The sequence below is a fragment of the Physella acuta genome, unplaced genomic scaffold, assembly GCF_028476545.2.
Source record: "Physella acuta isolate Inbredline_101_S28 unplaced genomic scaffold, ASM2847654v3 ptg000007l, whole genome shotgun sequence".
Lineage (NCBI taxonomy): Eukaryota > Metazoa > Mollusca > Gastropoda > Physidae > Physella > Physella acuta.
Genome location: NW_026731527.1, coordinates 1181480 through 1194777, shown reverse-complemented (window position 1 = coordinate 1194777; position 13298 = coordinate 1181480). Strand labels below are relative to the sequence as shown.

At 31.0% G+C, this 13298-nt stretch overlaps 1 protein-coding gene across 5 annotated transcripts in view; it reads left to right on the top strand.

The window, feature by feature from the left end:
- The window catches only part of LOC131947727 (fibrillin-1-like), a 58854-nt gene extending 46700 nt beyond the window's left edge, over nucleotides 1-12154 (top strand). For 4 of the 5 annotated variants that reach the window (XM_059309216.1, XM_059309294.1, XM_059309052.1 and 1 more), the window contains 10 exons: nucleotides 3048-3149; nucleotides 3786-3890; nucleotides 4715-4840; nucleotides 4951-5076; nucleotides 6074-6100; nucleotides 7743-7801; nucleotides 8969-9116; nucleotides 10449-10510; nucleotides 11676-11826; nucleotides 12026-12154. In XM_059309216.1, the coding sequence (XP_059165199.1) occupies nucleotides 3089-3149; nucleotides 3786-3890; nucleotides 4715-4840; nucleotides 4951-5076; nucleotides 6074-6100; nucleotides 7743-7801; nucleotides 8969-9116; nucleotides 10449-10510; nucleotides 11676-11826; nucleotides 12026-12027 (867 nt within the window). In that variant the 5' untranslated portion in view covers nucleotides 3048-3088 and the 3' untranslated portion in view covers nucleotides 12028-12154. The remainder of the gene's footprint in view (nucleotides 1-3047; nucleotides 3150-3785; nucleotides 3891-4714; nucleotides 4841-4950; nucleotides 5077-6073; nucleotides 6101-7742; nucleotides 7802-8968; nucleotides 9117-10448; nucleotides 10511-11675; nucleotides 11827-12025) is intronic. The other variant, XM_059309370.1, reaches the window with a different exon arrangement.
- Nucleotides 12155-13298: the final 1144 nt, after the last annotated feature.

Here is a 13298-nt window from a genome sequence, read left to right as displayed (position 1 = left end):
CCAGAAATTTAACTGGGGCAGGAAATTTAACGGGGGCATGAAATTTAACTACGACCAGAAATTGAACTGGGACCAGAAATTTAACTGGGGCAGGAAATTTAACGGGGGCATGAAATTTAACTACGATCAGAAATTGAACTGGGACCAGAAATTTAACTGGGGCAGGAAATTTAACGGGGGCATAAAATTTAACTTCGACCAGAAATTGAACTGGTACCAGAAATTTAACTGGGACCAGAAATTTATCTGGGACATGAAATTTATTTACGACTAGAAATTGAACTGGGACCAGAAATTTAACTGGGACAAAAATTTGACTTGTCACAAAAAGTTTGTGACATTAAAGCACTTGCCTTGCACGCTGTACGGAAAGATGCGCAAAGGGAAAATGCGCAATGAGAAAAATGTGCAAACGGAAAATTGCGCAAACATAAAAACAGGAATCTGCACACACAGAATAATTCGCAAAGAGAAAAGTGCACACACAGAAAAATAAGCAAACAGAAAATTACGCAAAGAGTTTTTTCCGCACAAATGAAATTGTGCAAAGCGATTTGCCATTCGCTTCTAATAGTAATGTCTCTGGTATTATTGCACTGGACAAATATCTAATGATGGCCGGATTTCTTTCCTATCAACAAGTTTGAATAATTAAAAACCACTTTGCATTTAGATCAATAACAAGTAAAAATTATACTTGATAGAGGTCCTGATGAAAAAAACTGAGACTACGTATTGACTGGCACAATAAAAAGATTTATAATTACTAAGAAATATGACATAACTGGTAATAGCGATGTGGTGCTAAACATGTAAATTGCTTTCTTATAAATGAATGTCTAATGCTCCTGATGTTGGATAAATAAGTGTATTTCTAAAATCAACAATTACGAAATAAATTTCCAATGAATGCTGATTTATCATTTTTTCTATGTTTACATATTTTAACCTACCGTTACATAATGTAGCAAGATTGCTACATTCTGTTATTTTGCAAAATAAACATTGTTCGATACAATAATTCACTTTCCTCATTATTTATGCTCTCTAAACACTACAGCCTACCATGGAAGATTTTTTTTTCTGAAAAAACTGTCCCAAAATTAATTCATGTAATGAACGGTTTCACAAGTTTTAATACAAATTTGATACGATTTTATCGGTTTTAAAATGAATATAATGGTCGAGAACAAACAGTTAATAATAATTTTAGCATTATATACTCCAGAAATGAAAATTAATTAAGAAATAAGTTTCATGGGATATTCGCGGCAAAAAATCACCAAATTTCTTGTTTTATGTCATGATGGGTTTCTTGCAATTTTGGATACTTTGTCCATTTCTGTATTAAGAAATTAATAATTTTAAAGAGAGAAAAACATCTAGGTGTTTAAATTACCATTTTTATGACCATATTAATTAAAAAAGTAGAAAATATAGTATAGACTACTATTTAAATAACTATAAAGAAAAGCGTGGGTCACTTTAGTACTTTAGTACCTATTTTATACCTTTACTAATATTTGAGAAGATACCCACGCTTTTCGTTTTAGTTATTTTTATAGTAGTCTATAATTTATTTTCTACTTTTTAGTGCATTAGTACATAAAAGCTTGTTATTAAAACGTTTTTTTATGAATTTTTTTTCAGTACTTTACATGTTTTATTTACAATAGTGTTACATGACTAAAAACCATTGCGCGTCTATTGAACGTGATGGCGCAGCTATTCAACCTGATGGCGCAGCTATGGAACGTGATGACGCGTGTGGTGTGGTTGGATAGACATGCCTATTGATTCGGTCCAAATTTTAATTAATTAATAAAAAATTAATTAGGCATCCAATTAAATCAAATTTAGTTTCAGATTGCATTGTCTTCATGTCTTGACCCACGTGCCAACTGTGAATCGTATCGGTCAAGTAGAACTGTCCGAATTTTCACTCCTGCTTTTCTATCTAGACTGACGACTGACGACAGACAGAATGACGAGGAAGTGAGTTAAATAAAAGCTTGTAAAAATAATCAACTTTTCCCAATCTTACACGCTCTCTATGAAAAGTTTTATATCCGTCATCATATTGTATTTGGCATCATTGAAAAGCTGGAGTTCTCCTTTATTTGATAATCTTAATTTCCATTATCTCGGAAACACGCACAACTTACAATCGGCTTTGCAGTTAACACAGATATGGTATTTTCGTGATCTACTTTTCGTTACTATTGGCTGTTTTTCTCAGTTCGAAGGTTTTTAAAAGTATAAAGCCTACTTATTTTTTTATTTATTAAACAATCTCCACCATATTTTCAGTAATAATTGTTCTTCATTCAAAAATACAACTTTTGTCACGAGAAAATTGTGATGACTTTCATAGAAAAAAGTATTTGGTAATTAATATGCAAATTTTGAAACTTTTGAACACTAAAAATCGCACGTTTTTGAGACTTTGTAAAATTCTTTTTAGTAATTATTTCAAAAAGTTTTCGTGACAAAAGTTTTAATATATAATGAAATATAAGCAGTTTAAATTTGATTGCTATAGTTACATAAATAAAAAAGCCTTAGCATTTTTAAAAGTACCAACAATTCAAAATGGAGGAGGTTTTTATGGGTTTCCTTGACAACCAAAATTGTTTTCAACCCTTTTTTTGCTGTTTAATACTTACTTTCATGTGCCAAACATGATAAAAGTATTCAAAAGGCTTAAGATATTAAATTGTAAAAAATTGAACAAAAAAACCGCGCTTATCCCCTTAACCGACTCTTCTCTATATGGATTTTAGTTTGCTTAATTTAAACCAAACGTGATGATATTAGAAACATTGTGTTCTTTTTAAAAATAGTTTTACTTCTCTTTCAAACATTGGTAACATAAATGTCAATAATATTTATCGAACGCGGTGTCTAATGATTATTGTCGATATAAGTAGGCAACCAGCTCATTATATACGCAAATGTGTTCGTTTTGTTTGGTTAGCAATATGTTTATTTTTAAATAAAGTTATGTCAATCGTGTTTTATTATTAATAATTTTGTTTCAATTACAGATATATAACTATACCTATATCACCTTAAAAGTTGTATCAAGATGAAGTTTTCAAAAGTTAACATTGCAGCCATACTGTTTATGTGCATATCATATGCACAGGGTGAGTCTATTACGATCACACACGGTTTGAAAATAGTTGAAATAGTAAAATAAACTGAAACAAACGCAACCAATTCAACGCTGTAGTCACGCGGTATTAAAACCGTCTCAAGATTTTCACAAATCACGACGCTCTACACTTCTCTGAGTCGGAAAAACATAGTTTTGCAATTTTGTCAGTATGTTTGTGTGTGTATGTGTGTATGTCTGTGAACACGATTTACGGTTAAAACTAGGCTGATGAAATTTCATATACAAGTATAAAATCAAATTTGTAGTTCTGTTGCAACTTTTCAACGATTTCCGGAACCCGGTATTGGAAGTTATTCTTTTTTTTTTAGATTTTCAAAAGCCTACAACTTAAGTAGTGTTTTATTAATAGATAAACGAAATTTGAAACATGGTTGTCCATTTCCCGAGTTGCCATCCCCAGTAGTGTTATATAAGAATACGAGCCGACCCGCGGCATATCATACGCCGGTATTTAGTTGTTTGATTTTGTTCTTTTCAGTAATTCTTAATTTGTGAATTTGACAGTACCAATGCCGTAAGAGAATGTGCTGTTAAGAAGTATAATAAACCCATAGTATCGAGACATAATATACCGACATTAACAATGAATGCTACTTTGTTTTAGCCAAGTGTTTCTGCGAGCAAATTACAACGGTGGTCAATGGACAAAATGTGTCTTACTGCAAGGCGTTCACTATGTCCTTTCCAGGTTTTTCTTCTAACGGTAAAGGTGAGAATATCGATATTTTAAAATAGATAAATTAATCAACATAATATATGTAAAAATAATTTTAGAAAATTAAAGAATTATTTGGTCATAATAATAAGAAAATTACTTACTATTTTATGATTCACAAAAATTAAAGCGAATACAATAAATAGCAAATATGACAGCTGAAATATATTCTTAATTTATTTCTCAGTAGTATTAAGTTTGTTATTAATTAATTTATAAAAGCCGCTTACCAATACCTTTACAAAAGAAACCATGATAAAGTAAACACATAGTTTCCCTCATTATACTTTAGGTTAGAATTAATCAGAATATTTATAATGTGTAATATCAACTTGCAATAAACTTCGTGTAAATCAGTATATTTTTTATTTACCAATATCAACTGAGTAGTTGCAGTAAACTACGGATAATAAAGTTTAGTTTAGGAGCTTTCAATCCTAGATCGGTTGGTTTTCTCAGGTAAAGAGCATCGAAAAATTATATGGCAGAACCGTTGATACACGCTTAGTCGATCAAACATTATTTGAAATAGACCTATTAGGCAGATGATCTGGATTTTTGTGACTATGAGCTTATGTTGTAAGCAAATATATTTTATAGGTATTTTGATATTCTGTGTGACTGTATCATTGTGATAGTTCATTTGTCGCCCTACCAAAATACACGTTTTTAGATTTTTAAAAGATTGCTCATGTTTTGCGTATTGTACTTGTCGAAAATTGTGATTGACCACCTTGACATAAGGTACAACGTAAACATGTATAGAGCACACATTATTTGATATACATACCTGGTTTCTATTGTTCAATTTTGTTCAGACATCGACGAATGCAAAGATGAGCCATATCTATGTGAACAGGTTTGTACCAACACCATTGGAAGCTACACCTGCTCATGTAATGCTGGATATGTCGTTCGGAAAGTAGACACTAGGCGGTGTGTCGGTAAGTCTCAGAATGTAACACATTTATATTTCCTGAGAAAAATTATACTTTTTGAAATACATAGTTAATTCACCTCTATGGTACTTTTTATCTGCAAACTTAACTTCTAGACATCGATGAATGCAGTGCTCAGCCAAGTCCATGTCAACACATTTGCATCAACACAGAAGGAAACTTCACTTGTTTATGTAAACCTGGATTCGACGTTAATAGCAAGGACCGAACAAAGTGTGATGGTAGGTCATCTAAGAAACGCAACTCATCATTTCTTTTTTAAAATGTATAATAAGAATCGATCTAGTGTGCAAAGGTAAAATGATAAAGTAAACAAATAGTTTGCCAGTTTTACGTGAGATAAGTATTTATCGTTGAGTAGTATTTACTGATATTACTTATTATATAATATTTATATAATATTAATATAATATTTATATAATATTTATATAATATATTTTTAATATTTTTTTATTTTTATATTTTAATAATATTTATATAATAATTATATAATATTTATATAATATGTATATAATATTTGTATAATATTTATATAATATATTTTTAACATTTTAATATTTTTCTAATATTTATATAATAATTATATAATATTTATATAATAATTATGTAATATTTATATAATAATTATATAATATTTATATACTTTTTTATAATATTTATATACTACTTATATACTATTTACATAATATTCATATACTATTTATATAATATTTATATATCTTTTATATAATATTATATAATATTTATATAATATTTTTATACTATTTATATAATAATTATATAATATTTATCTAATAATTATATAATTTTAAATAATATTTATATACTATTTATATACTTTTTTAATAATATTTATAAACTATTTATAAACTATTGATATACTATTTATATACTATTTACGTAATATTTATATACTATTTATATAATATTTATATATCATTTATATAATATTATATAATATTATATAATATTTTTATATTTATATAATATTTATGTAATATTTATATAATATTTATGTAATATTTATATAATATTTATATAATATTTATATAATATTTATATAATATTTATATAATATTTATATATTATTTATATAATATTTATATAATATTTATATAATATTTATATATTATTTATATAATATTTATATAATATTTATATAATATTTCAATAGTATTTATATAATATTTAAATAATATTTATATAATATTTACATAGCTCGACCGGATTATGTTTCTCCCTATGGTAGGTAAAACAAGGATATTTTAATAACTGTCTTTTATTTATTTGTTACACGGAGTGTACTGTTTATTAGTTATTTCTTTTTAGTCAACACCTGTTTAGGTTATCTTTCCGTTTGCAGACAAGCTTTGGGATATTATAGCCGATCACTATTGAATCAGACGCATCAGCAGGCGCTATCCTATGAGCGCTTTGGTGCATACGTTCGTTTTAAAGATTTCAAATGTTTATGGATAAGAAGAGTTATTATAGTCCTTCACTATATCGAATCCGGCAGCCCGAAACGGTGATATTTGGAGCCAGGGCCTTCTCGTGATCACTATGGTGGCTACGATCGGTTTAGTGAGTTAAATAGACTCACGATAAGATGGGTATTATAGTTGTTTACCAAGTTGTATCAGGCGGGTCCTTATGCGCCCCGGCAAGGTGCAATTTGGCGACCCGAGCTATAATGTGAGAACTTTGCGTTAATATTTAAATTAAAATTTGTGTTTATGTTCTGCGTCATTGAATGCGTTAACGTAGGCATTTGCGTCTGTATTTGTGTTTGGGTTTGGGTTAAGGTTGTGTTATGCTTGCGTTTGTGTTTGCTTTTGTATTTGTGTTTACTTTTGTGTTTGAGTTTGCTTTTGTGTTTGCAATTGCATTTATGTTTATGTTTGTGTTTGCGTTTTCTTTTTGTTTGTGTTATATTTGCATTTGTTTTTGTGGGGTTTTCTTGTTTTGGTTGTGAAAATATAGATCAGCTTAGGATTATGTGTCCTATAGTCAAACTTTCATGTCGGTTATATGCTGCTTAGTAAACACAAAATATTCATGGTCCTTTACATAAAGTATTTCACAGATGTCAGTAAAGGGCCTGGCCGGGACGGCTAGTATATATATATATATATATATATATATATATATATATATATATATATATATATATATATATATATATATATATATATATATATATATATATATATATATATATATATATATATATATATATATATATATCAGGATAAAAGATATCATAGACTTTTGGCCTACGCGACAAAAGATCTCAGACAAAATATCTCACAGCAAAATATTTATAATACATAGACTGATTTTAAAACATCAAAAAGCTTTTCAAATTTAATTTTACTATTGTAGATTTTTAGGGAATTATAATTTTTATAATAGGACAATAAAAGCGATGTTTCTTTCAGACTTTTTTCTCCGGGGAAGGGTGAGGCACTTGTAATGTTCGTGGGGGGAGCGGACATTGGTAAAAGTATTTACTATTAATTTCAATTCTATTTCTTCTGGTGGGGGGAGGGGGGTGTTGTGAATGGGAACAGTAGACGTTCTTCTGGGGATGGGTGGGGGGAGACGGAAACCCCCAAAGAGATGCCTGGAAAACACTCTGAATAAAACACACATTTGTAGCGTTAAATTAGATTATTTATTTCACTTATACATTTTCTGTGAAACATATGTTATTATTTTACATTGTACAAGTAAATGCTTTTAAAATATTTTTAATTTAATTAGTCGTTTGAAGTGAAATCGGGCATACAATGTTCTTTTGTTATATGTATTTATAGTTACATTACACATTGAATTTATATAGAAAAAAAATTGTTTCCTAATAATTATCTTGTAATTTTTTAAGATCTCTGTGTTCCGTTATCAAGTGAAATAACAAAAACCCGAAATGCTACATCTGCCCAGGTAATGTATTTAAAGTGCACACCAGTATCCATACTACCTTACTTACTAACATCAATATTTACATCATAATACTAATCCATATGTATCTGAAGATATAACTATGGTTTATTTTAGACGATTCGTTCAGACAGCACTGCAAAACACAAACTGTATCTGTATCTGTATCTGTATCTGTATCTGTATCTGTATCTGTATCTGTATCCGTATCTGTTTTTGTATCTGTATCTGTATCTGTATCTGTATCTGTATCTGTATCTGTATCTGTATCTGTATCTGTATCTGTATCTGTATCTGTATCTGTATCTGTATCTGTATCTGTATCTGTATCTGTATCTGTATCTGTATCTGTATCTGTATCTGTATCTGTATCTGTATCTGTATCTGTATCTGTATCTGTATCTGTATCTGTATCTGTATCTGTATCTGTATCTGTATCTGTATCTGCATCTGTATCTGCATCTGCATCTGCATCTGCATCTGCATCTGCATCTGCATCTGCATCTGTATCTGTATCTGTATCTGTATCTGTATCTGTATCTGTATCTGTATCTGTATCTGTATCTGTATCTGTATCTGTATCTGTATCTGTATATTTATCTGTATCTGTATCTGTATCTGTATCTGTATCTGTATCTGTATCTGTATCTGTATCTGTATCTGTATCTGTATCTGTATCTGTATCTTTATCTGTATCTGTATCTGTATCTGTATCTGTATCTGTATCTGTATCTGTATCTGTATCTGTATCTGTATCTGTATCTGTATCTGTATCTGTATCTGTGTCTGTGTCTGTGTCTGCGTCTGCGTCTGCGTCTGCGTCTGCGTCTGCGTCTGCGTCTGCACCTGCACCTGCACCTGCACCTGTACCTGTACCTGTACCTGTCCCTGTACCTGTACCTGTTCCTGTACCTGTACCTGTACCTGTACCTGTACCTGTGTCTGTGTCTGTATCTGTATCTGTGTCTGTACCTGCACCTGCCCTGCATCTGCATCTGCATCTGCATCTGCATCTGCATCTGTATCTGTATCCATATCTGCGTCTGTGTCGGTGGCTGAATCTGTATCTGAACCTTTATCTGTATTTGAATCTGCGTATACGGTTGTGTTTGTGTATGTTTTTATGTCCAAATAGAACACTTACGTAAAGTTAAACTATTTTTTCCACAGAAATGCTACTCAGCTTGTAGGGCAGAACATTGCTACTCTTTCAAGTTTGCCAATGGTCTGTGTACAACCAAGCTCTATGCTGGCAATGCTGTGGATCTTAAACAAAATGTAGTTGCAGGATCATTTCTCTCATGCTACAATGAGTACGGTAAGGGTTTCATTGTGTTAATTAGTTTTGCTAAGCGTAATGTAAAATCCTTAACTGGCCTTTCCTAATATGACCTGAATTGACCGAACCTATGCTAAAGAAATAATACTCGTACTCATACTAGTAACTCTACCCGTTGTCGTTACCTATACCGTTTAAATTAGCTTCTAAATAAACGTCAATTTCCAAAGGAATTAACGATTGTTGTCTACACCATGCTGAGCTCTGTAAAATGATCTCGAAAAACCACCATCACTGTGAAGGGCATTGCATGTACATTAATTGAGGCTTAAACTACAATAGCGAGATAACCACACACTTGCAGCACATGCTTAGTATGTTAATATCAGTGCGAGAATCTCCGATCATTTTTTTTTTAATTTATCTATACAGTCTACTTTTTAGCGCAATTTCCATACTGGACAATTGCGATTATTAACTCGTTATTTCTGAAAGGATGGATGTGCGCAGGCTTAAAGTCGTATCCCCTCCTCAACGAAGCAAAATCGAGGACTAGTTTGAAAAGCACATATGTTAAGCAAGTTCCGAGGATGATTTTGGGCCAACAAAATTCCCGGAATTTCTTCCTGGATTTCCCGGAAAAGCCAAAAAACCGCGAAAAAATGCAGTTTTTGGCTCATATCTCGGCAACCAGACCACTTAGCGACTTGAAACATTTACAAATCGATTTCTGTTATAATTTAGAACAATATTGCCGAAGAAAGTTTTCAAAAATATCCTTTCGTTCGGTCACAAATTTTTTTTTTAAATTCCATAAACACCTACAAACCGATCGTTCTCCTAGCTTGAACGCACCCCAGCATTATACGTCTTGTGTTTTGTCCCCGTGTGTGCTTGATCACTATCTATTTTTAGATAACATAAGGAAATTGCGCTTAAATTGTCACTAGACTTTTTATTAACTTGTTTTTTAAACTGTTAAGTTAAATAAAAAGGCCTAGGCAGTAACATAGCTATTGCATATTTCTATTTTAAAGCGTGTGTTATAATAATTTTTTTTTACAAGGACAGCAGATTTAATTTATAAGCAAACTTGACCTACTGTTGTAGTATAAATGTAATATGTATGCTTTTATTTTTTATTTTTTAAATCGCATGATACGTTAGAGTTTGATCTAAAGTGGTTAAAGAAATGCAAATTTGAGTATTCTAGCTGAATGCATTTACAGACAATCGGAAAATGTGTGGCCTGCGTAGAAAATATTTAAAAGATTATCAAATAAACTATGTCTTTTGTCTGATTGTTTCGATAATGTATCATAAAAATATTTTGTTATGTATGCATTTAAAAAAATGTTCTTTTTTATGCAGCACAGTGCACTTTAAAAAGCGATGTAAATTCTTACATACCCCTCACTGACAAGTCACACGAGGTAAAGTCATGAGTTTTTTGGACATACACACTTTCAAATAAATCTAGATGTTAATGAACGTTATTTAAAAAGAATTATATCAGAAAACTGTAAAGTAACAAGAACAAAATATAAATCAAATTGTGTCGATTCATTATTTTGAATTTAGAATTAATGTATTTTATATCTATTTTGAGGTTTTATATTTTTACCTATTTACAACCAATATCCCTTTTTTAAACTTAAATTTAAACTTATTTTCTACTCTTGCCTTATAGGTTTTAGTTTAAAACTTGTTTGGTAATCTTTGTACATCCTTTACTTCGCTTGCTTGTCTTTTTTTTTTAGTTTTGTCAAGTCCCGCCCTTCCATTCATTGATGGTGTCTTCTTCGTTCTTATTTATACTGAACAGGATATCCTCCTACATAATGACCACGTCTTCAGACAACTTTTCATTCTAGATTTGGTACCATAGCCTGTGCCCGTCCAAGAACAAAATACTTGACCGTTAAGCAACTATAAGCTTTACCGACAGGACCACGCCAACCCCAATAATAGTGTCTAACCAGAGAATGTATTGAACTCTTCTTTGACAGCTGTTTGTGAAATTCTGTACTTTCTCCGTGTTAGTTTAAGATGAACACCTCTCTGTTCCCTAAATCAATACAGGCTTTATGGTGCCTTTGTGGTGGGGTCCATATATTTGTATGTTGCGGAATGCAGCATTAGCTTAATCTATCCTTGCTAATCTAGACTTGATTTATCAAAGCATAAATATTAATGGGGGGGGGGGGGGTTGAAGTGGTCGGGTGGATAAGCTAATGTTCGCTAACCAGTAAAATTTTGAGTTTAAATACTCAGGCAGAGGAGACTCGTCATATATAAATAAATAAATATAAAAGTATATATATATATATATATATATATATATATATATATATATATATATATATATATATATATATATATATATATATATATATATTTGTCTGTGTATGTTTAAGAAAGCTCTACATATTCAGCTTTTTTCATGCAAACAATAAAACCAAATGTCTTTCACCTTCTTTATTTACTCATATACGTATTGTCTTGAGTTATCTCTTCTCTAGTTGGGAATGATAATCTTAGCCTTTCTATTAATTTAACTCTTCATCTATTGAGGATGTTTTTACACTTCTCTTACAGGATTGTTTCAACTATTGCCGTGGAAATTACAATTGTATCGGCTATCACTACTACCCGAACCCTTTATGTATTATTACTCATACGATGGGATCCACTATTGACATAAAGAACTTTCCGGTGGACACATTTGTCTATCTTAAATGTGATAAATGTGAGTGTTATTGGTTCATGTTTTACCTATTATAATATTAACTTATTTTGTTTTTAATTTTAAAAATTGCATTACCAACACTATTGACTAAATGATAAATATTATTTCAAGTGTAACGCCTTTTATAATTGTAAGGTTATGTTTTATAGGTTTCGAGAAATATGTACTGATCATAAATGAAAATTGTGTTTTACCACAGAAAACAGTTGGGCAAGACACGTCTACACAGAAATCAACAATGTACTGCCAGACACTCGACATTTGTCGAACAAACCGCTTAGACCATTGTCTATATATGGAAACAGTTGAATAAAGAATTGCATTCTGATCGTAGTGTGCTCTTTAATTTTTTTTTAAGTCAGTGATGCACTTCAGAATGCGTGGTGTGTGTTCTTAAAGAATAATGTTTAATGTACCATGCAAAAATTACATACTACACTATATATGTTTAAGTAGACTTGTCGGTCTTTGTTTCCCGACTTGTATGTGCGTGATAATGTGGGAAGTAAATTCGTCTCTCTATTAAATAACATTTTATGAAGTAAGTCATGCATTTATAAGAAATGTTTCTTTAAAGACAATTTTTAAAAATATGTACCTATTATATAGAAATATATTCTCTCCATGATGAATACACATAGATCATGATGAGCTGATAATTATATCAAAGAAATCCAATGATAAAATCTTTAAATAGTCATATGCTCTTTTGGATTACAAAAGAACAATTGTTAAAACTTACGAATTTAAGAATGGCTCTGTCTAAACTATATTAGCAATATGTTGATTAACTTGTGTGACCCTCCATAGCAACACAGTGTCAAATACGGATAAAAGTTTGTTTTGCAGAAGTTCCTTGTTCAATGATAGTGGATGTTAGTATTCTACTTATTGTTGTATATACTGCAATGTGTTACATATTGGGTTGTCAGGCCATAGGTAGTTAAGAGTGTGGTCGATGTGTGTTGTGTCGTGACAGCAATAATTGCTTTAAAATAAAGTAACGCCACTGAACACAAGTTATTGTTTTATAAAGAAACATCATCTGTATTCGCACGTCTGTATACAAGAAAATGAAATGGGCATTATTTTAACAACATATTATTCTATGTTAAAACATTTAGAAAACAACCTTTCGGGTTTCAAGTACGTGTTACAAGTTGTGAGAGTGTGCGTGTGCCAGTATGAGTATCATTTTTAGTGAGTCTGAGTGTGAATGTGAGTGTGTGAGTATCATTTATAATGAGTGTGAGTGTGAGTGTGAATGTGATAGTGAGTGTGAGTGTGAGCGTGGACGTGTGCACGAGCACGAGCCTGAGCATGATTATGGTTGCGAGTACGCATGTGTGTGTGAGTTTGTGTGTGTTAGAAAGTAAATGAAAGTGTGAGTGTGCATGTTAGTGTGTGTTAGAAAGTAAATGAAAGTTTGAGTATGCATGTTAGTGTGTGTGTGTGTGTTAGAAAGTAAATGA